Source organism: Telmatherina bonti (assembly GCF_933228915.1).
Source record: "Telmatherina bonti genome assembly, chromosome: 3".
NCBI classification, from domain to species: Eukaryota; Metazoa; Chordata; class Actinopteri; order Atheriniformes; family Telmatherinidae; genus Telmatherina; species Telmatherina bonti.
Window position 1 is genome coordinate 36,581,502 of NC_136621.1, and position 23,622 is coordinate 36,605,123.

At 39.7% G+C, this 23,622-nt stretch overlaps 1 protein-coding gene across 1 annotated transcript; it reads right to left on the reverse strand.

The window, feature by feature from the left end:
* Nucleotides 1-47: 47 nt before the first annotated feature.
* s1pr5b (sphingosine-1-phosphate receptor 5b) lies at nt 48-22,428 on the reverse strand. Its single transcript, XM_079265099.1, has 3 exons — nt 22,399-22,428; nt 3,616-3,706; nt 48-2,582 (listed from the first exon to the last, which is right to left on the reverse strand). The coding sequence occupies exon 3, from the start codon at nt 2,359-2,361 to the stop codon at nt 1,135-1,137; it is 1,227 nt and encodes a 408-aa protein (XP_079121225.1). The 5' UTR covers nt 2,362-2,582; nt 3,616-3,706; nt 22,399-22,428; the 3' UTR covers nt 48-1,134.
* Nucleotides 22,429-23,622: the final 1,194 nt, after the last annotated feature.

A 23,622-nucleotide genomic window follows, 5' to 3' on the forward strand; every position in this document is an offset into this window, starting at 1 on the left:
TATTTCTTTTATGAAAAGAAAGATAATGGTCATCTTTGCTTGTGAGAAAATAGATATAATTTACAATACAGATGATATAAAGACATCCACAGAAATACACAAAGTTCACTACATGGATTTCCAAGTAAAACAATACACTGCCTCCGTTAAGTCTAGAAACACTGAACTACAAAAATTTGTAGCTTTTGTTTTAATTTCGTGTTAAAAATCAGCACCTGAAACAAGAAGTAGATATGTCTTTAATGTATAGTGGTATAGGAAATACTGGACCGTTAATCTGACGTACCTCGCAGGTTAAATAAGGTCCTTAAATCTCTTGATGCTGTTCTGTGACTATATTCACAAGATAAAATGTAAATTCTTGGTGTATTCATTAATCTGGAAGTTCAGTCAGTTATAAGAATCAGCATGCAAAGGAACATGTTTTTATGCTACATCGGCTCATTTGTCACATCTATGACATTTTGATGGTCTCGTTGCTGTTGCGGTTTTACTGCAGATTCCAGACTGACATTTCAAAACCTGGACTTCACGTGCGGTAGGTGTCATTTCAAAACAGTATTCATTTTGCAACATCTCACCCACAACAATACCACAGCATTCTTCACAGAGTCCTGTGAACTGCCTTCCTGTAAATCTGTAAATGCACTGTGTAGACACACGTCAAGAAATGATGAGGAGGATTTCATCTCAAAAGATCGGGTGCACTGTGGGCTTTCGAACTGGCGAAAGTCAGACGTCTTCAGATGCACACATCACACACTCTTTAGTTACAGTTTTTATTAAACTACTGCAAAAAGGAGTAACAGCAAGCTATGTCTTTTTCACCATTATCTAGCAAGTCTTGGAGAGAATGATGAGAGCATAAGTCTCTTTTCAGTGCATATTTGTTTCAGAGACTTATTGCTTGTATCATATTTAAAGAAACAAGTTTGATAGTTTGCATTTATATTTGAGTGTTCATGGCTTTGTGAAGATGTCACAGAGAAATGTGTTGATGTGATTCTCTTCACGCTTTCTGGCTTTGCTCCACACCCCTTGGTGTCTTTAGAAAATGTGCTACATATCCTGTGTTCAGTGGGGAACCCTTTCACACGCTTGTGAACTTTACGTACGAGTGTTTTCAAGTCCTAATCACTTGAAGAGTTTGTGGGAAAAAGATTTATTTGGAGATGAAGCAGTGATGATGTTTCCTGAAGAAACGGTCGTCTCAAATCCAGGCTCTAACTTATGGGAGGCCACCTCGCTTTTACTGAAACTGCACTCCAGGAATGACATCCCAATCCTTTTCACCTGTCCATCTCTGGTCATCAGACACGGGCGACACAGCAGCCTCAGAATGGCCCTCCTGATGTCCTTGCTGGTCAGAGTGTAGATGATTGGATTGAGAAGCGAGTTGATCATCGCTAGTACTAGGAAGTAATCAGCCTTGTGAAGCAATGGGCAGTTTTGGGCAGGGCAGAAAAAGTCCAGGAGGAGGAATATGAAAAGGGGTAGCCAACAAGCAATGAAGACCCCAAGCACAATGGTCACAGTCTTGAGGAGGGCGATGTACTTCTGTGAATTTCTTGCCATGCTCTTCCTCATGCTGCCTGTCAGACCCAGCCGCTGGCGTTGCGTGTTGATGCGGACAATGCGGAAAACCCGGACGTAAAGGACCACGATGGCCAAAAGCACTGCACTGAACACAGACACGCAGAACAGAATGTAGCTTTTGGCATAAAGTGGGAGCACTGTCGAACATTGGTCCAGTTTGTGGATGCAGTTCCAGCCCAAAATTGGGAGGATCCCTAAAAGCCCTGCAAGGGCCCAACTGCCACCTATGAGTGCCATCATTCGCCCCCTCTTTGTCCCATGATACGGTCGCATTGTCATCATAGTGACATGGCGTTCGATTGCAATGGCTAGCAGACTGATGACAGAAGCAGCCAGGGTGATAAAGACCCCTCCTTCCCTGAAAAACCATTGCAACGGTGTCAGTTTTAAGGTATTACGACCTGACATGAAGATATTGGCCATGTAGGTTATCCCTGCCAACAGGTCTGACAAAGTTAGGTTTCCCAGCAGGTAATACATGGGTAGGTGGAACTTCTTGTTCCTCCATATGGCGATGAGAACCACAGCGTTCTCCAGGATGATGAGGATGCACACCACCAGGAACACAATGCGTTCTGGTGGCAGCCCATCACGGTAGCGATCTTTCTGCAGCTTGCCAGTGTAGTTGTAATGCTCGCTAATGACAGCTTTGTTGTAGTACTCCCTAAAACTTCGCAGGAAGCCGAAACATGAAGGAGTTGGGGAGGTGGAGATTATTGCTGAAGTAGGGGGAGTCCCCGCATAAGCATGACTTGATGCCTCCATGCTGGATGTTGTTTTTCTTCTTCTTTGTGTGCAATCAGCACCTATAAAGTCATTCTGACTATTTGCAGAGGGAGCAGTGAAAAATCTGTAGTTCCTTCAAAAAGCACAGGGGGGATTACAAGAAGTTGGTGCAGCGTAATCCACCAGAACTTCCACAGATGTTTTCTTTTTTGGCCAGTAGACGGTGCTCTTGTGCTCTGCCTGGCTATGGGCCCCAAATGCTGCAGAAAGACAATGAGGAAAGCATGAAGGAGAAGCAGAGAGAAAGGATGCAGAACCATTTCTAAACAGCATTTACATTAGAGAAAACATTTACATTCTGAGATTTTAGGTATGAAAAGCATCATTTTTCATATTTAATAAAAAATGCCATGAATCAAAATAACAACATCTCAGAAAAGCCAAGCACAGATAAAGTCAAATAAAGATTGCTGCTGAGTTGAATAAGAACTTTTCATAGAAACAGATCGGCATCCGTTTGCTGTTTGTATTTGGAAAGCAGAATGTGAGCAGAAGGAAAAAAACAGCTTTTTTTGTGTTTAATGTGTGTGTCAGCAAGTGGAAGGTTTTAAGACGAGAACGACTACCAGCATGTATAATTAATTTGGCACACATGCAATTTATTCTCAGAGTATATATGAGATGTTTGACCAACCTCCCATATATGAAAATATACTTGAGACCCTTTAATGTTGAAGACTGATACAGCATGTCTAAAGTTTTATGGCATTTGCCAACTTCAGCCATAAATACGATGCACAGTTTAAAACAAGTTAACGATCAGTGATGATTAGTGTTGCATTCCTTTAAGTCTCCATGGGCTGTTTTTCTCTCTTCTTGAGCCATATGGTAACATTAAATGAATGGTCTGGTCAATTTAACTTATTCCATATGTGGGAAAAGAAATTTGGGAAATTTACTTGTCTACATTGTGAGGGACAACTGAGTCACAAGTCCTCCCATGAATCTGTCAGCATCTACAGTTTATCATACATAAAAGCTAAAAGCATTAAACAGAAGACATTTAAGAAATTAAATGCATTAGCATTTTTCTTATCCAAATACTGACTTAAATTTAAGTTTCAGCAGGTTTTATTGTCCCTGTTGCAAACATGGAAACACACCAGCATTGAAGATGTTGGTGTTACAATATTAAAGCATTTCTTTAATACAAATAGGTGTTAAAACATTAAGATAAATAATTTAACAAACCATAATAACATTATACAGATTTGAAACTCATTAAGGAAATACCTTTAGATTTATGCAACGTCTTTATCCTGCACTTCATCTGCTTTTCATTCAGGAGAATCCAACCAAGAGCAGCAAGTAAGTTACTGTCAAACTGACAAAGCAGAGGGAGTGAAGAGCGTAGTTGTAACATGCAAGAGTTGAGGGGGTTGGTCTAAACCTGAACTCTCTCTCTCCACGCTCGCTCCAACTTCCTCTCTCACACTCTTTAAACCATCACTCATAGATTAAAACTGCTTCTAAACATCTTGATGTCTCTCTACCACTAAATTTCATTGCAAAAACCTTGTAGGCACTTATTTACATTTACAAGTCAAACTGTATCACTTATTAACAGGTGAGTAATAGTACGCGACTCTGACTGTAACTCTACTTGATCAGGAAGCTTTTTGGTCTAGAGATGTAAAAAAAACCTACTGTGACCACAACAAAGGGAAAAATGCACTTTTATCATTTCAGTTTACTTGCATCTGAACTGATATAATAGATGTATCATGCATAAAAACTACAGCTGACTGCTTTGTCAACAAAAGAAATTGGACTTGCAAAATTCACATGAAAACGATGCCATGTAACTTCCGAGAGCCTGTCAACGAGGTTGCAGCATGCTTTCACACGCCTAGTCCTTCCAACCTGTGAGACTTGCCTGCAGGACCTGCACACGCCTGATCAGCACCCAACAAACCATGAGAGAGAGAAAGGGAATCATCATGCTGCAGAAGCCAAATAAAACTTAATATTACCTCGGCCAGGGAGGTTATGTTTCACCTGGCGTTTAACTGTTGTTCAAAATAACTCAAAAACCTTTGGACTGATTTCCATGAAGTTTTCAGGAGTTGTTGAAAACATGAAAAGGAAGAATTGACTTAATTTTGGTGCTGATCCGGATCACTGTTTGGATCCAGGAACTGTTAAAATGCCTTGGTGGAGGTTTGCGCTCTCCCAGTGCTTTTCTAGTTATTATTATTTTTGCAGGTTTCAATGCCAGAGTTTGGCTTGATTTGTACCTCTTTTATTTTGCTGAGCTGCAACTGATGGAACTTTTTCTTAAAGGGGTGCTATTTTGGTATTTGGATTTTTCTGAGTTTTACAGTGTTGAATCCTCATGAGACATGTGAACGGCACTGTTTTTTTTTATCACCTAAACGCATGTTTAAGGTTGAGTTTGAGTTCCAGCACGCTCTCCGTTCGGTTTCCATGGCGATGAAAAACGTGTCGTTTTAGAGAGTTTTTTTCTACTTGGAAATCCTTGTGACGTCCCGGGGGATAAGGTTCGGTGATTGGTTACCTTCTACTGGTTAACAAGGGCATGTACAAATACATCAGGCGGGTGGAAAACGTTGGATAAAGTTATTTCCAACGATGGCTGGTGAGTTTACCAAAGAGAGACATCCTGCTGCATTCGTTGCTGTGGGTTGCTGTTTTCCACTTCGTTTTCAGGGTCTGATTCAGGTTCCAACATGTAGGGCTGTATGCTGTGTGTTGACATTGTATTTTATTTTTTTTATTGAGTTCATATTAGCCTAATCCTTCTGTTTATAAGACTTTACAATGACGGCGAAAGCAGTTGCGGTGCGCGCTCCCGATGTAGTGCAGTGGCGGGAGGCGGGGCTTAATGCAGAAGAGTCTCAATCCACTCGTTTTGCCCGCAGGCTGATCTGACAGCCTACGGAGAGGGTCGGTCTGAAGTAAATAAAGCCATTTGTGACAATAACTCCATCAATCCCAGCCCTTCTGGTCTCAGAAATAAAAATAAATTAGCCTGAAATGCACATAATAGTTCCACTTTAAACACAGTATTTTGACCGTTGGGAATCCTCATCCTATTCCGGATGCTTATCTGACACATTGCAGTTTTGTATTACACTGTTTAAACAGTGCAATAAAGGTTCTTTCTCTAAAACCTGTTTGGTGTGGCATTTCCTGTTTTGGTGGAGGGATCCTCTGGCTTTTCTTTACATACCTGATGAAAGGTTGTTACCCACAAGCATCACTTTCTGTTTTTCCTAATTATCCCAGCTCCTCTGTCTTTGGCTCTCAGTCTATAAACCTTTCATGCTCTTAATCCAAATTTGTGTTTATATTTTGACAAGGTCAAGTGTTTGCTTTCAAGTGCCTGATAATGTGGCTGCCGACATCCTGATAAATACTAGCAAACTAACTAACATCCTGAGGTAGTTTACTTGAAAGCTGAAATTACATCAAGTTAAGTCATATTCTCAAAGTAAATGTGAACTCTTCTCACACAGAATGTCTACGACCTATTTGCTGTAACATAAACTCTTTGCATTCAGTTACAATTGTTCCCTCTCTGTACAGTCATAACAGGTTTTATCTACATGCCTGATAGTCTTCAAGGACTTCATGTAAGTGTTTGAGTAAAAGTTACACGTTCCAGCCAGACTCCCTGCTGTGTGCAATGGTGAATGTAGGTGGGGATTCCTATCAGAAGATCATTAAAGAGTAATATCCTGTCAAGGTGAATGCAGAGGCCTCACATCAAAGTCGTGAGCAAAGAAAAAGAGATCTGACACTGAGATGACTACTCTACCAGACGGACAGGACTTACTACTGTGCACAGGAAGGAAAAGCCTTCCTCTTTCATCTCTTGTTTTTGATCGTTTAAGTGTCAGTCTCTTTTCTTGTTATTGTTTCTGTCTCTTTCTCTTTTTCTTTTTATTCTTTTTTTCTCAATTCAGCTTTCTGACTTTCAAACGAGCCTCTTTTTCCTGCATAAACACCATAAATATTTCACTTTCTCTCTCTGGTATTCTTAATGTTTGCTTTTGGCCACACACACACACACACACACACACACACACATATTTTTGTAATACAAGCCACTTTTGGCTGAGCCTGCTCCTCTTGCATGCGGCTGTAATACAGACCTTGTCAGACAATTTGTGTTTGTGATGCATAAAGGTTTATTTTTGGGGAACCACAGCCACCATGCTGATGTGTTTCTACTAATGTAGAGATAGTTTTCCTGAACTGGCAGCACCGGCTGCGTTCCAGACACAGTTTTAATATCTTTACATCCTTGTCGCTGTACAGCCTGTGTGGAGAGATATGGCCGTCATGAGTATGCCCTGCCATACTACAGTTAGTGTCGGAAACTTTATGAAATCGCTTCATTGATTTCACTTTTGAAGATTCAGTTTGGCCTGCACATAAGCCTGACATGTAGATCCTCTCTGTGCAATGTAGGATTAAAAAAAAGCCCAAATGCTACTTCACAGATTCAGCTTTTCCTTGTCTGACATCCATTAAGGTTTTAATCATCAGAGGCAGAGATATGAATGTAGGACTTAATGAAAAACATGTAAATGGCTTTTGTCTGCCAAGTTCTCTGCACTTCAGGTTTGAGACTTTCTGAGGCTATCTCTACGCTGACCTCCCTGCAATGTGTCACCAGTCAGTCCTCAATCCTACTTCACTGATAAGGCCCCAGAATCAGACCAGCCAGACCACGTCTGTGATGATAAGAAAACATTCCTCACTGCTTTCCAGTACATCTCCTCTCATAATTACTTTTAGAGCAGCAGAAGAGAGTCTCTCTCCTCCAAAGCCAGGTAGACACTGTGTGATTCTGGACTTTCCAAGGCAGCAGATATCAGGGGTGCCCAAAGTAGGTCCTTAAGGGTCGCTGTTCTGCAGGGTTTCAATGTATCCCTGTTCCAACACACCTGGCTTTCATTAAATGGATCCAACAGCCAATGAGGTTCTGCGCTACGACTGATTATTTGAGTCAGGTGTGTTAGAGCAGGGATACATGTCAAACTTGCAGGATTGTGGCCCAGAGCTGGGCTCCCCTGGCAAATATGAAAGAGAGGCGGAGATATCTGTGACTTTCACTTCCAAATAGGGGTCATACAAGAGACACAATGAGAAAGATGGTCATTGCAACAGGTCATGTGATCAAAGACAGTCCTGGACATGTGGTACACTAAGCATTGTAAACAAACAAACAAAAAAAATTTTTCTTGCAGCATTCTTGTTAAGATTAAAACCTTGAGTTGTGTCTACAGCAATAATATAAAATATGAGGCGTTCTTGTTTATTTGAGGTCTGACATCACTGACATTATGTATTTAATGCAGAACAAGCAGCATGAAAAACTAAGTCCTTGTCCGCACATAGCAGGTACCTCCAAAAACAAAGGTATTTTTCTCGGATTTGGTCTGTCATCCACATGAAAGCGCAGATTTATGCAATCGAAAATGATTCTTTAATAAACCTCTGAGCAAATTGAAGATGTGCAAATACTCCGTCTGCATGTAGTCATATATAAACACTGTTTTAGGTTTGAAATGTCACCGACAAAAATACAACGATGTCACATGAGCGACATTTGTTTTCAACAGATTGGACATCCTTAAAACTGTGTTGGCGTTACCTGTTGTCCAGGCGCTTTGTGTTTGTTTTTACACTGCCGTCAGTACCGCTCCACGTAGACGACTGAAGGCGAAAGAAGAACAATGATTTTTCACCGCCGGTGTTACACAAACCAGGCTACATGTTGTAACAGTCGTAATTGTGGAATGACCCTTTAAGAACACTTTGCCTGTCCACTACTGGTGATGTCATCGGACAGCGCCTAGCAGATTGGGACGTCGCCTCGTGGAGAATGAATGGACATTTTCTCCAGAAGAACGCTCGTTTTGGTTCCCGATCTCATGGTAATGGGCGGGTTGTGTAGCTTCTGTGTTATTCATGTATGATAAGGCAGTAGCCGTCCAACTGGGCTTTATAAGGTTGATAAGTTTAATAAACGAAAAGCACTGTGGAAGTCCAGTACCAGTGTGTTCATGAGTTACTTATCGTCACGTTTTTGCTAGTAGCTATCAGGTTAGCTTACCACCCACACACAACCCGTCACCATTACAATGTGTACATGGTCTAAGTAAAAAAAACAGTGGATCAGCCGGTTGCTCCTAATCAATGCACCTAATAAAATTATCTTCAGTAGGTGTGACTGAATAATTGATATTTCTTTATTTCAAAAATAAAATAACAAGTTATTCACACGTAAAGAAAAAAAAACAGTTATTATAGGGTGTGAAAAGTAGCAGGATGAAGCAAAGCCTATTTATTCCCGCCCCCCCTCATCACAATTTCATCTTACTTACAGTTGTTTCATTAATCTAGTTATTCATTCATTCATTTTCCAAACCGCTTATTCCAATTCAGGGTCGCGGGGAAGCTGGAGCCTATCCCAGCCGGCTTTGGGCGACAGGCAGGGTACACCCTGGACAGCTCGCCAGTCCATCGCAGGGCCACACACAGAGAGACGAACAACCACACTCACACCTAGGAGCAATTTAGAGCGACCAATTAACCTATCATGCATGTCTTTGGATGGTGGGAGGAAGCTGGAGTACCCGGAGAGAACCCACGCATACACGGGGAGAACATGCAAACTCCACACAGAAAGGCCACTGACCAAACCAGCCAAGGATCGAAACAGCAAGGATCGAACCAGCAACCTTCTTGCTGTGAGGCCACAGTGCTAACCACTGCGCCACCGTGCAGCCCTAATCTAGTTATTGATCATCTAAATAAAAGCAGATATTTAAACAGTTCAACACTATGTAGGAACAACAGAAATCCATAATTATGTGAGAGAAGCTGTATTTGCTGTCCATTAATCTCTGAGGGATTCTGAGGTCATTTCTGAAGTTCAAGTTTTATCATTCTACTGCTGGAAAGGTTATTTATGAGTGGAAAATATCAACATGCTGTCAATCTTCTCAAGAGTGGACGTTCCATCAAGCTCACTTCAAGGTCATACTCTACAATGCTCAGAGGAAATGACAAAGACATGTGTCTCAGAAAGGCGTCTGTTTGCAGGGTAAATGTTTAGAAAAAGAACGATGGCTTGTGGAAGGGTAGCGGGAGAAAAACGCGTCTCTCTAAAAGGAACAAGTTGCATCTGAAGAAAGCACAAGATTTCTGGAACAACATTCTTCATCACAAGACCAAAGCAACGATGTTTGTCTATAATAATTCAGCATGTGTGATGAAAAACAATTACAGCACATGAGCTAAAAATCCATGGCAATTCCCATGCATGGTGGGGGGGGGGGGGGGGTGGGGGGAGATGTGATCATTTGGGCTCCGTTCATACATCAAGACAACAACCCCAAACATGCCAGAAAATCTACAACAGAATAGTTTTAAAACATTTATTAAGGTTTTGCAATTGCACAATTTAAATTTAAGCTAAACAATAACCTGAAATCTGCAAAAAGATGAAGAATATAATAAAAAAAATGGGCAAAAATCCGCTCATAATGATATGAGAGACTGAATAATGTCATACAGAACACAAGTACTTCAAGTTATGTATGCTAAAGGTGGTTCTACACAGCTCTGATTAATTGGATGGGCTTAGTTTGACCCAAAAAGCTGAACATTTTGGCTTAGATTTAGTTAAAAAAAAAAAAAAAAAGTAATTAGTTGGTGTAGTATGAAGTGTTGTTGCTCACTAAGCAGATTTCCTCACCATGCAGTTAAGGTTGATCTAATCCTTAACCGACATGAGGCGTTTCACTTTGATATGATGTGAAAGATACTTTCTACTCTACTTAGATACGACTGTTGTCGTCATTGTACAGACATCTCGCTCTGACTCAGGATAATCATAAGAACCTGAATGATGCACGGAAACAACACAAGGACAGCTGATGACGTGATTACTGATAACTGTGTGTGTGTGTGTGTGCCGTCCATCAGTTTTATAATAAAAACCTTTGACTTGCGACTCATTCACCACGGCTTAACTTGGCAGAAACTAATCATTTTCTGAAATTTAAAACCTTAGAAACAACAGAATTTGAACTTTCTGTGCACGTGGCCGTAACAACATCATACAGTTTACAATAAACATCATATCACAGCTTTATTAGATCCATATTGCAAAGTGTGGATAACAAGCATAAAAGACTTCTTAAATCTAAGAGACGTTTCCTTCTCATGCAGTCACTTAAACCTCTTGCATGGCCTAGTCTAATTCACTCCTTAAAGTGTTGTTTATTTGGATTTTCCAGCCAACTTGCAATAGTTTGGGGGCTATGCAAGGGGGATTTATTAAGATCTGCATTCTTTTGAAGTGCTTGAGGGTCAGAGTGGCCTCAGAGGGAGGCATGAGTTTAGAAATGAGCTCAGAGGGGAAATCGAACAGGAGTGGGCTGTGAGCAACCGTTCCAAGCGATCTGGTCCTGCTGCAAACGGGCGGATGATTCAGCGATGCAGTAAAGAGCACCGAGTCATCGCTGTTAAGCTCAGGAAATAACCATCTATTGCTCCAATTACACTGATAAGAGCAGATAAAAGCTGAGACGGGTGAGGGTTTGTGTGTGTGTGTGTGTGCGCTCATACGTGCATGCAAGTTTTCTTGAGCATTTACGTCTGTTTTCCAGACATTTGAACCCATCTGCAGTTTTCATCATGGTTTCCATTTTCATCTGCTGGGGTGGTTCAGGTCACTGAGCTCTCAGTTGGTGATCCGGTACTTTTCTCTTGGCTTGTCTCAGTGCTGATGGGTGTTTTAGGTGTGTGCGGTTGCCGTCTGCATGTGTTCAGGGCTAGCCGACTACAGGCTCTAATTAGATCCAGGTTTGAGAACATTTCAGGTTCAAAGTGTGACAGCGACAACCCTCTTGGCTCCACAGGGCTGTAACCGTATCACTCAACCATCAAGATGATGTGTTCATTCCTACAATGCCAGAACTAACTCTCAACACCCATCAAGGCCTGCACCCTGAGGGCACATGTACGTGCATCTCAGCTTTTGTCAGTTAGACTTTGTGTATACGCTCACAGGTTCACACGTGTACAAATACACACGTCTCTATGAGAAAGGATAATAATGGAATTTGATGTAACCGTCACACCTTAATGAAATATTTAACTTAATCAGTGGCGGCTTAACCTTCAATCTGAGGCCAGACTTTCAGCATTTATTTATTTAGGAGTCCCTTGTGTTGTGGTATGTGGGAACCTGACTCATTTAACATGGTAGAGTCTTAAAAATGAAATGTTTATACTGTGTAAAGGCTTCAGATTATGTTTAAACACAAGAATGTATGGGTATATGCAGGAAAAGAAGATTAATCTTGGGATCTATTTACTTTAAAATCAGGTGAAAATAATCAGTTTTTAAATTACATTAGAGGAAGGCATGTCTTTTCCATGTCAAATCATCACGTTTCTATAGCAACCCAGGATGGATGAGCTAACGGTCCGATAACAGAGTGAAAATAATGACGTGAATCTAATGTTTATCTTGTTTTATGTCTGAAAGCAATGAAAGCATTATGAGGCATCTTAAAAAACACCTGAAAAGGGTTACATATGTCATTTACATGAGCTGTGTTTCCATTGTTCCTGGAATTATACAAAACCTAAATGTCATAATAAAAACTGGTAATGGAAACATTTTAAAAATTCCTCTTGAACGTCGCTAAAAGCTAAAAGCTTTTTCAGATGTGTCAATAAATAAAAACGTATCACAAAAAAACGTAACAGAAACACTGGAAGTGACATAGTGGGTCATGTGACCAGTTCATTTCGCCTAAATGTGGCTTCTGGATGATTTCTTTCGTCTTCTGATGAGCGCAGCAGCAACTGAAACAGCTGCTCTGGATGAGGCTTTACAAGAATCAGGGCTTATGGCAGGAGTGGTCGCCTCTTGTCCTCGAGAGCTGCAGTCCTGCAAGTGTTTGGAGTTTTTCCTGCTGCAACACACTTGACTTAAAATTAATTGTCTGAATGTCTGCTAATTAAGTCTGATGTGTGTCTGGTGTGTTGTAGCAGGGAAACCAGAAATATTGATTTGATTTAGAGGAAAACTGTCATAAAACTGCAGCTACTAAGAACTTTAATATATAAAAGGTATTAGTTAAAACACCTTCCCTTAAATGCAGACTTAATGGTCAGTCTCTGGTTTCGCATGGTGGGAACAGACCTAACACCGAGTGTTGCTTTGGATCAGCAGGCGGTCCTAGCCTTTCATTTTTCTTTCGCTCAGCAGGATGGCACTTTCGGGTTGTCAGAGGGCTTTGCTATTGTTACAGTTCAAATACCAGAATAACTATTTGCAGGCTTTAGTGCACAAAAAGAGAGACCCCTCCCCATTTTACTCATAAAAAAGAAAATCCTTTGTTTTGCAGGGACCAGATGCATGACTCAAACCCATATTTCATCCCCAGAAAACAGTTCTAATGTTGAAAGTGAATCATTTTACAATTTTAAACTATTAGCTCATTTTGAGTTTGATCTCTACAAATGGACTTTTTTTTTCACAAAAGTTGTGGCATTGTGTGTAACCGCTGTGTAACATAACACTATAAATAACATCCACCACCGCTGGACGTTATATTCAACCCCTTTTCTTTGGTTATTAAGAGGGTGAATGCAAATTAAACTTGTCTAGATGTTTCTTTACGTTACATCTACCTTTATGAAGCATGATTTTAAATAAATGCACATGATAAAGTCCTTTAGCTGCACATCAGTAGTGGCGTCTTCTTCCTTGTAATAGAAGAAAGGAATATTATCTAAAACAGGAGTCACCAACTCCGGTCCTTGTGAGCTGCCATCCTGCAGGTTTTAGTGTTTCCCTGCTACAACACACTTGATTCAAGTGAAAAGGTTCTCCAACAAATCTTCTACACCTGCCTGTTGAGCCATTGATTTGGGTCAGGTGTGTAGCAGCAGGGAAACACTAAAACCTGCAGGATGGTAGCTCATGAGGACCAGAGTTGGAGACCCCTGATCTAAAGTATGAATTGACCTTTCAGTATTGATCGTACTAAAAGTTCCACAGCTGCTAATGCACCCTCACTCCATCAACGCTGCAGGTGTTTGAACTGAGTGCTGACAGGAAGCCAGATGTTTCATCTCCTGTTTAATCTGATTAGGCAGTGTCCAAGATTTTATCTGACCACAAAGCAGTTTCCATAAAGGCTCAGTCCATTTTAAATGAGTTTTGGGCCAAAGAAAATAATAATAATAATAATAATAATAATAATAATAATAATAATAATAATAATAATAATACATTTTATTTCTTGGGGCCTTTCTATACCCAAGGTCACCTTACAAAAAGAAAAACAAATGATATAAAAATAAAAACCATTAAAAACATGAGGAGAAGACAAACAAAGCAGATGGTTAAAAAGGGTTAAATATGATGACGTCTCTGGATTATGTTCACTTACGGCGACTTTGTTGCAGGATGGAGCTGCATGGTGACCTGCTTTAGTAAATTCCAGTCATTGTGGAACTGCGCACACACACATACACACACACACACACACACACACACACACACACACACACACACACACGTCTGACTTTCAGTCCTGTCTCTTACCATGAATGGATGTTAAATAGTTAAATAGATAAGACAATAAAAGCAACAGGAAAGAAAAAGCTAATCTAAGTCTGAAACCATCATCGGCAAAAAAGGAAAATCTGATTTTTGTTTGTTTTAGGTCTGGATTTACAAACAGAATGAAAACCTACAGCATAGGGAGAAAACAGAAGAAAAGAAAGTGATCGTGCCTCGATATCAACACAACATAACAAAGCTTATCAGCTCAACAAGGTCAGAACTGAAGCGACTGCTGAAGATATTTAGCTGCATGAAACTGCTGCATTAGCTAAGTGACAATATGTGCCGGAAGATCAGAGCAATCTAAAAATATGTTTCCTCTTCTTAAATGGCACCTAAAGATGTTTAAAAGAAATCCGAGAGCAGTCCTCCTGACACACAACCGTCCCACACGGCTGCAGTTAGTTTTGGCACGGAGGTTTATATAAATAATATCATAAAAACTGAGAATAAGACACAAAACTGTAAAAAAAAAACAACAACTTCCAAATGATATTTAAACTGCTTAGTGAACAGTGTATGCATGGTCTAAATGCTAAATTGTGTCATTTAAAATGCGTGGATGTATTTGTTTTGTTTAACAGATTGCATTGAAGCTGTGTTTTTACAAGTTATTGAACTCCCAAATTTAACCTGTAAATACACTTTTAATTTGTACTTTCCAAACAGATTTTGTTGCAGTTGTATTGCATCTTAACTTGATAATAATTATAGCTAACATAACACACAAGTTCTGCCCTCTCTGTCTGTTCCAAAGAACAGCCAGTTTAGCTTTTGTTGTTGAAAGATTTTTTGTTTTATTTGCCTTTGGTTGACTGAAATTCCATCAAACTCTTTACTTCTGGAAAAAAAGAGTGAAAGAGAGAATAGGGGAGGCATAGCATAGTAAGAATGTAAATGAATCCCAGATTTGTGAGTGTTTGGTCTCTCCATGTGACGGAATCATTTGCTAAAAGGCTCAGAAGAGACGGAGATAAGGTGGGAACAAAGAGAAGCTCACAAGCTCAGACCTGAGACTTTATGCTGTTTTTGTTTCCCTTTCTTTTTCAACTTTTTTGGCTCTGTTATTATCAGAAACCTTTTTTTTTTTTTTTAAATTAAGACAATGTTTTGTGAAGAGAAAAAGTAAAATGGGAACAACAGCATTCAGAGTGACTCGTTATATTAGTTTATTATTTATTTGCAGTAATTCAACGTCTTGTGTTTGTTCATGATAGCAGATCATGAACAGAAGGCCACATCCAGATGGCTGGAGCAAAGCTGTTCTGGTTCCAGTTTAAACAGATTGGATCTTTTAAAAGGGAAAGTCAGATGTTTTTTACTCCATTTTCAGAGGAACGTTAGAAAGTTGATGTCATTTTCTGAAGCTGAAGGGATGTGATTAGGTTAGTAAAGTTACAAGTTCAAACAGAGATTTTACTGCCTCGTTGATGGTCACTGAGGAAAAGTTGCAGCAAATTGCTTTATGTTGTATTTCTTTCCCTATTTTGGACAGAATATGTCTCTTGGTAGCATCTGATTAAAGCCAAATTTTAGTGGTGGGGACATGTAAGCAGTCCGCAGAGTCCCCTGTTTGCAGTATCGTTTCATTTAGTGGATGCATCCAGACAAGAAGTTCATAGTGCAAAATATTCTATTATTAATAGATTTATTTATTTTATTAATTAATTAATTTGGTTAAACTCAATACAGGATTATTTTACTGAGTGAATCCTGTTATTTTACGAGTTGAAGACTTATTTGTTTCAGATCAATATAAAATAAAAGGATAGTTGCAGTTTGGTGCAACAACACACTCTCTGGAGGTAGCTCAGAGAGAACAGAGCGAGTGAAAACTGGGGACAACCCATCACGTTAATCAGAGTCAGTCAGAGAAGTTTAAATGGTTTATAAAGAGGGACGATTCACTCCACATTATATTTTCCACATCTTATGACTCACATATTAACATTTACTACAAAAGCAAACAGTCTTTGCTCATTGAATTTAAGTTCAATATACTTGATTAAGCTCCCTTAAATATCTCTTCTAGTCTCTATTCTACAGTCATTTGGTGGATGCTTTTATCCAAAGAGAGTTACATGGGATAAGTCATCATTTAGGCTAATATGTGCAACCCAAACATGCTTAAAACCAGAGACCTTCTGGTTGTGAGACAGAAAGGGGAAACCACTACGACGATGTGATGCGAAAACAGATCCAATAAGATCATATATGACTCCACATAGTAAACATGGAAATGAATGGGAAGTTTTAAGATGTTAGTTAGTTAGTTATTTAATTATTTAGTTAGTTAATTAGTCAGTTAGTTAGTTAGTTAGTGTTTTTCCTTAGCAGAACCTTACGGATTTAGTACCTAAACTTAACCAACCAGTGACTGTCTTACCATCACCCCTACTGCTTGTTTTATATGTTATGATTTCCCAATCAGAAAGACGGTAATTACTGTAATTAATTGCAATTATTATTATCATTGAGTATGTGGTAATAATCACCACATGATTATTATTAATTAAATATGAGGATTATGTGAGTTTTTATCTGCATTAATGCAGATTATGACGAAGTTAAAAGGTGTTGCTTTAAGCTCATTTTCTCCACCAACCATTTAACAAACTTTTACATAAAAACCTCAATAGTACTCTAATATATCTGAAATGTTGCACATATACTTTATAGCTTTAAAGCAGCTGCAAATAGTGGCGTCATTACTCAACATCGTCTACCGCACCGATAAGATGATAACATCTTGCAAGATAAATCAAAATGTTAAATGATCTTATCTGCCTTCTGGCAAGAAACTAAACTATTACTTAAGTTTCCTATGAAGCTATAAAGAAAAAGCATATACTGTATTTCTGGGTCATAACGTAAGAAATTGATAAATGGATTTATCTGTTCAGGCACGTTAGCAGATCAGGTTTCCGTTTGACACAAATCGTAAAGCACAAATCAGTAACTGTGCATGCCAATGTTCATTTAAAGTATCACTAAATCAAAGTAGCAGAATACAAGTTCAACATGTGTCCTACATCTGTTGTTGTTAGTGCATTTGGCTTTCTGCCACCTGACTGGTGTAAATGCATGCATTATTTAGGATTCCTTCCCTTTTAAGCAGGTTTGTCAAGTTTTTCAAGGATGTTTTGTTCATTCACTGCAAAAACTCAGCCTTAAAAAACAAGAAAAAAAAATACACAAAAATTAGATCAATGTTGCTTAAAATAAAATTTGGCTTGTCAAGACTTCCCAAAACAAATAAAAATACTCTTAAAACAAGAGGAATTCTCTGGCATAAAAACTAAGAATTATCTTACCTTTGAAAAAAAAATGTATTTAAGATTTTTCTTCTTAGATTTCAGTTGTTGTAGTGTTGAGAAGCATATATTTCACTCTTGTCACATAAATGCAGCATTTAACACCTGAAAACCCTGGAATGTTAAATTATTCTGAAGGAGACAGATGGAGATAAACGGCAATAAAAAAAAAACAACAACTCCTTAATCAAAGAAGTTCTTGTGTTCACTTCTTCATTACACCAGTGATTCTCAGGGTTTTTCTTTCAGCCATGCCAATGGTGAAAGTCACCGCTCTGATGTCATTCAAGCCCTGCAAACAATTACGTGCGGTTTTGAAAAATTTAAGTGCAGAAACTTAATGTCTTCCTCGGTTTCTGAGATTCCACACGTACGTGTCAGTCATTGGTTTCTCTGTCCCCAACCCCTCCTCCAGAAACCGCATACCCAAGCTGCTTGTTCCACTGCGAGCAGTTAGATGTCAGGTCAGAAGCAGCAGCAGCAGCTGGGTCCTGTTTCAGGGTGCTGCAGTTCAAGTTCGACACAGGTTCCAGCAAATGTAAGCACAACGGCAGGCTGTACACAGATGCAAAGCAGCTGGCTGCTTCTGCTACTTTCCTCCATGATCATAAGTCTTTGGTTGAAGAAAATTTTAGGGTGAGGAGGGGGGTACAAAGGGAATTTTCATGCTTTCTCACTGTGAAATTCAGCACCTTGAGCAATCGCAGAAGCAGAATAAATACACTGGCCTACACACTTTTATGACACAAATAGGCATGTGCATACAAAGGCATACCCAAAGGGGATTGGGGTAAATTCTTCCAAAGTCATATTTGACCCCTCCTGTTTTTATGCAACCACTATCTATTACAAACCCAGCTAACAGTGAGAGGGGGCTGAAAAGTCCCCACAGTCACAAGGTTTCTCATAAGAGATTCCTGAGATAAAAACCAGTGAGTTTTATGTATTTTTAATGAGTTCCACTATGTCTTTACTTCTAATTAAACAGTTTTTATGTCATTATAACCCAGAATTACTGTGGCTTGCTTCCAGAAAAATCTGTTTTTAAGTTCCTGGTGAGTCAGCAGTCAGAGTTGCTGACTCATTCATATAGTTTTCATATCAAGGAGTGATCCTGGGGCCTTACTTGCCTCAACATAAAAGAGATAACTTGGACTGATAGCTGATGAGCCCCGCAGGCTCTTTGGCAGGTTGATTGGATGCTTTTCTCAATCCCAGAGATCTGACAAATTGTCCTCAGGGTGTAAAAGTTTTCACAGATGAAGAAACGAGCGATGTCCCGCTCTGTCCAGCTCTGTCCAGCTACGTCTGGCTCCGTCCGGCTCCGTCCATCCATCCTAGCTCCAAAACACCTGACTCAAAAGAATCAGCCATTGTGCAGAACTTCATTGGCTGGTGAATTCATTTCAGAGAGGCAAGGTGTGTTGAAACAGGGATACATGGAAAACCTGCAGGACTGACTTTGGAAACCCCTGAAGTACAGGGATTTGTAAATGGACAAATCCAGCAGCTGTTTTGTGTGTTGCACCATCTTGGGGCGCCGCTATTATAAAAGTGACCAGACCTAAGTAGCTTGTTTTTAACTTACATAGACAGCAGCATGATCATGTGGATTACTACGTTAGAAGATGGTCTGAAGTTACTGAGCCGAGCGTGTTATCTGGAGATCCTTAAGTCACTCTGTATCACGGCTGGTGGAGGTGAAGCGTGGACGCAGACAGAGATACAGAGTCAAGGCTGGCTTTATTCTTGAGCTGCAGGACCACAGGCCACTAGGCATACAGGGGAGTAACTAACACAATGAATCCACAACATAGACCTGAAACACAACAAGACACAGGTGAAACAAATGAACTAAATGAACCCAGGTGAACTAAATCAACAGGAACAAAAGCTGAAGATGACAAAAGGGAGCTAAAAGGGAAAAACTACAAAATAAAACAGGAAAACTACAAAATAAAACAGGAAAACTACAAAATAAAACAGGAAAACTAAGACACGAAAAGTCCAAACCATGACACTCTGCTTTTCATATTAGCTAGGCATCCCTATCAGTGTAAATATGATCAGGCAGGATCTGTTTTTGTCAATAATACATTGTAATTTTGATTGTAATAGGCTATAAAAACTTAAAGAATGAAACTTTTGAAGAGGCAAAAGTCCAGGTATGTGGCATATTTCTGTTATTACTAGCTTGTGTGTGTGATCTGTTTGTGATACTGAATGAAGGATTTTTGTTTTCTGGTCACAGCGTTGTTGTTATTTACCTTTACTCTACTATGGCATTTACTACCATAACAATCGTTACCTGCTACTCCCCGTTAAAATGGTTGCAAACATTTTGGACAATTTAGTGTCAGGTTGACAACTGATCACCAAAATTTACCCTTTTTTGGTTGTTCCTCCATCATGACAGCATGTCATTTTTCTTCTGTTGTTCCTCTGAGATGAGCTGACAAAAATCGTCTGCCGCTGACCCCCTCATCCGTGTCAGACAGCCAGACACAAACAGCAACAACCTTCATAAAATAAATGTGTGTAATCTTCACTTTTTACCACAGTTAAAGTTTCTAACTATTCTTCAAACAGACAAAAAATGCACAAGATTTTTTTTTAACTTAAGAAAATAGTCCGATTCACATCTGCACAGACATGTCCCCTCATCGATGGCGGAGGGTCTATTTCTGGTGTTTGCCCGGATAAGATGCAGAGGACAACATAGATCTTAATGAGTCTCTCATTGTCCTAACCTGGTGACACGTTAGGACGTGCAGTTACAAGTTACAGCACGCTTAGCGATTGTATCAAACTCTATAGAAAAACCAGTTTGTTGCGTCAGGGGAATTTGTTTAAAGCAAAACAAGCCGCTTCCCACACACACACACACACACACACACACACACACACAACTATGTGCATGTAATTGTGCATTACTGCCAATCAGCGCCGTGGGACCATAGAGACCAGCAGGTCACTGTGAGTTTCAGCTCCATGTCTTATTTTGGTGTTTTGTTGGGGGGATTTTCAGGAGAGAGGGTATTTTAGTTTTCCCAGTGACTGACACGGCTTGTTGTTTACGGAAGCACAATTATATGAGAGACTCAGCAGCATACTGGTCTCAAATGAGTCCCAGTGGGCACCTTAAGGGCCACCCTATAACCGATGAGGCTTAGTGAAGGATGGCTGGAGTCTCTGTAAATCTTCTTTTTCATTTTTACTGCTGTAACATTGTAGGCTTTCTGTCAAGTCTGTGTTTGCAAAGTCTGCTAATGCATGGAAAGGTATTGATAGAGGTAAAGGTATGTGAACATGCAACGGGGAAAATGCAAAAAAAAAAAAAAGAAAGGAAAGAGAGAGAGAGAGAGAGAGAGCCAATGGGGATGGATTTCACAGGTTTCCTTTTGAGCCTATGACATTCCCTCTGGGACTTGTCATCTGGGACCTTTGCCAACCCCAGACATGGAATGTTAGGAGCATTTTAGAGCAGGAAAAAGCAAAGATACTCAGAGACAGAGATGAAAAAGTTACTTCAAGATGAGAAAAAAAACTCAAATGAAGACAGATTTAAACATAAGCCAGGAGCACTTTTGTGAAAATATCAAAAAGAGCCATGAATGTGTCTAAATATGCAGGACACAGTACTCATCTTTGATTTTGTTTAGTCTATTAAAGGATTGTCTATAGTTTCTCATGTTGTGTGTTTTTATACTGTCTACTACCTCTCACCATCTTTACTTCCATCTTTGTGCTTGTGTTTGGTCAACAAACTTCCCTGCAGCCTTCGGATGATTGGTCAAGGAGCCCAAATTCTGCATCATCAGCGCATCTTTTAGCAGCGTGGTTTAATTACCACACTGTGGGAAGAACGAGCACGGACAAAAAGTCTGTTTGGTATCATAAAAAAGACACGCTGGATGGGATGAAGGAGGATGGGAATGGACTTTGTCGATATTTACATGAAGTGCATGTGTGTGAACTCAGCTGGACATACAGGGGGGTTATTTCCCTATCAGGCGTCAGGGGTTGTACGGTTCGCTGTTTCATTCACCCCTTTCTCAACTCCTTAATGCTTTAGCTTTTGTTTTAGTTTATCTTTTTTTTTTTGCATTTGCCACAAATCCCTCCTCTTCCTCCTGCTTTTCTTTGCCTCAGTTCTTTTCAGTTCATTTGGCAGCGCTTATGTCAGAATCCACAGCATCAGCCCACATCACAAAGACGCTGCCGGATCACTGAACAGTGTCTGGAAACTCTTTTCTGACTCTGGATTTGTGGGATTTGGAAGCTTTTATACGTTTCTAGAATTACAAGAATGCTGGAGGAGCGTGAGGGATAAGTTTTCCACTGTGCTTCAATCATTTTAAATGATTTTCAGAAGAGCCATTTCTTAGCCAAGTCAGCAGAGCAAAATGATTTAATTTAGATCAGTTTTCAAATCTGAAACTTGTGTCATTTTAATCATTATGTTTTCATGTTAAAAGCTGACACATAATCTCTGATCATAACCAGACTAAGTCATTCAGTTTCACCAGTTATCGTCCCAGTGTGCAGAAACGGGGTGGTGGTGGGCAGATTTATTGACCAACTTCATGATCAAGCGCATCCCAAACTTTTAATTAAATTAAAAGGCTAAATTTATAACTCAAATAACTAGAAACTGGAAAATAACAATAACTTAAAATGTGCTGAATTATAATTTGGTGTCTTTAACGACACAAAAGCAGCTGGAAAAGAATTTCTGTGACTTAAACTTTTATACTGATTTACTGTAAAATGTCCACTTTTCTTTTCTTTTCTCCTGAAGCTGAAAAACCATGTTCAGCAGCCTGGTTTAAAGCACTGTGCTGATGAGTAGTGTGGGTCAGAATACCTGTCTGCAGGTGCTGACATTACAGAAAACACCTGATTGCAGTGACCGCCTGAAAATATTAGCTTTTGTCAACATGATTGTTTCTATTGAGGCACAACTCATCTAATTTTAATTATATTTTTTGTGTCCATTTGGACTCATTTCGGTGACAGCTGTATTTTCTTCTTTATTTAAAGGGAAGGTATTGACTGTAGCTGGTGTAATACCTCCTTTTAGTTTGCTGGTACTATTATTCCCACGCTGGAGGAATCACGTCTCATGGCTGGCTTGTGAACGCCATGGGAGCCGGAGAGCGCAGTCTGGATTTTTCTGCTTAAAAGCCGTGGCAAACGCTGGAATAACTTATGTCTTATGAAAAAAAAAAAAAAAGTCATGGTCAGATCACGCAGAACCAAACATTGTCTCATTTGTTTACTGACAAAGCCCTCACCCACGGTCAGGCTTGTTTGTGCATGTTGTAAGAATGTTTGCAGAGAAACACTGTGGCATCCATGGTTTCTGGAAAAATAAAATACAGACATGTTGAGATAAAGCATATTTGTGGATTTTAGAAACATAAAATGGTAACCTTTTTATTCTTGCAACTGCGCTGGATTACTTTGTCTTCCCTCTCCTCTCTGAGCGCAGACTTTTCACCTCGTTTGGCCCTTGAAAAGAAATCTCCAAACACTTTACCATTTAATCATAGTCAGATGTCACAGCAGACAAACTAGTTTTTCTTTAGCAGGCCCAACCTTTGCTCTAAATATCAGTCAGGAAGTGACATGTAAAAGAAATACGGTTGAAAAGAGGAGTAATTCTGTATAATAATATTGAAATGTAGGGGATGAAGATATCCAGTAAATGCAAAGATGCAGATGGTGACAACATCTCCTTCCAGCTGTGCTGGCTTTAGGGGTCACCAACTCCGGTCCTCAAGGACTACCATCCTGTATGTTTTAGTGTTTTCCTGGTTGTTGGCAATTTCTACACCTGCCTGTTAATAAGCCATTGATTTGAGTCAGGCATGTTGCAGCAGGGAAACACTTAAACCTGCAGGATGGTAGCTCTGAAGAACCTGGTGACCTCTGGTCTAGATGCTCCAGACAGCTGGCGGTTTTATGCCCATTCTGAACAACTTGTTTAGGCTTAAAACACAATATTGTCTTTCATTTCAAACACCGAAATCTGCTGATGGCCCCGAAAATAACAAGATATTAATTAACTTTAATGCACGGGGTTCTGCCAACAGGATATAGAAGAATGATTTAGTGATTAAGAAAGCAGATTACATCTCCAGGTGGTTTATTTATTCATTCATTCAGGACTACTTGCTTGTTTTGGTTCTGATTCAAGCATTGTTTAACTGTAGATGCAAATTTACAATGACTTCTTTTGAAGAAACACTTTACCACACTTTGTGACCTTACAGGTTGCGACAGGAAACAGCA

What these genes read in the sequence shown, in the direction of transcription:
- s1pr5b (XM_079265099.1), bottom strand. Translation starts at nt 2,361, where the DNA reads ATGGAGGCATCAAGTCATGCTTATGCGGGGACTCCCCCTACTTCAGCA.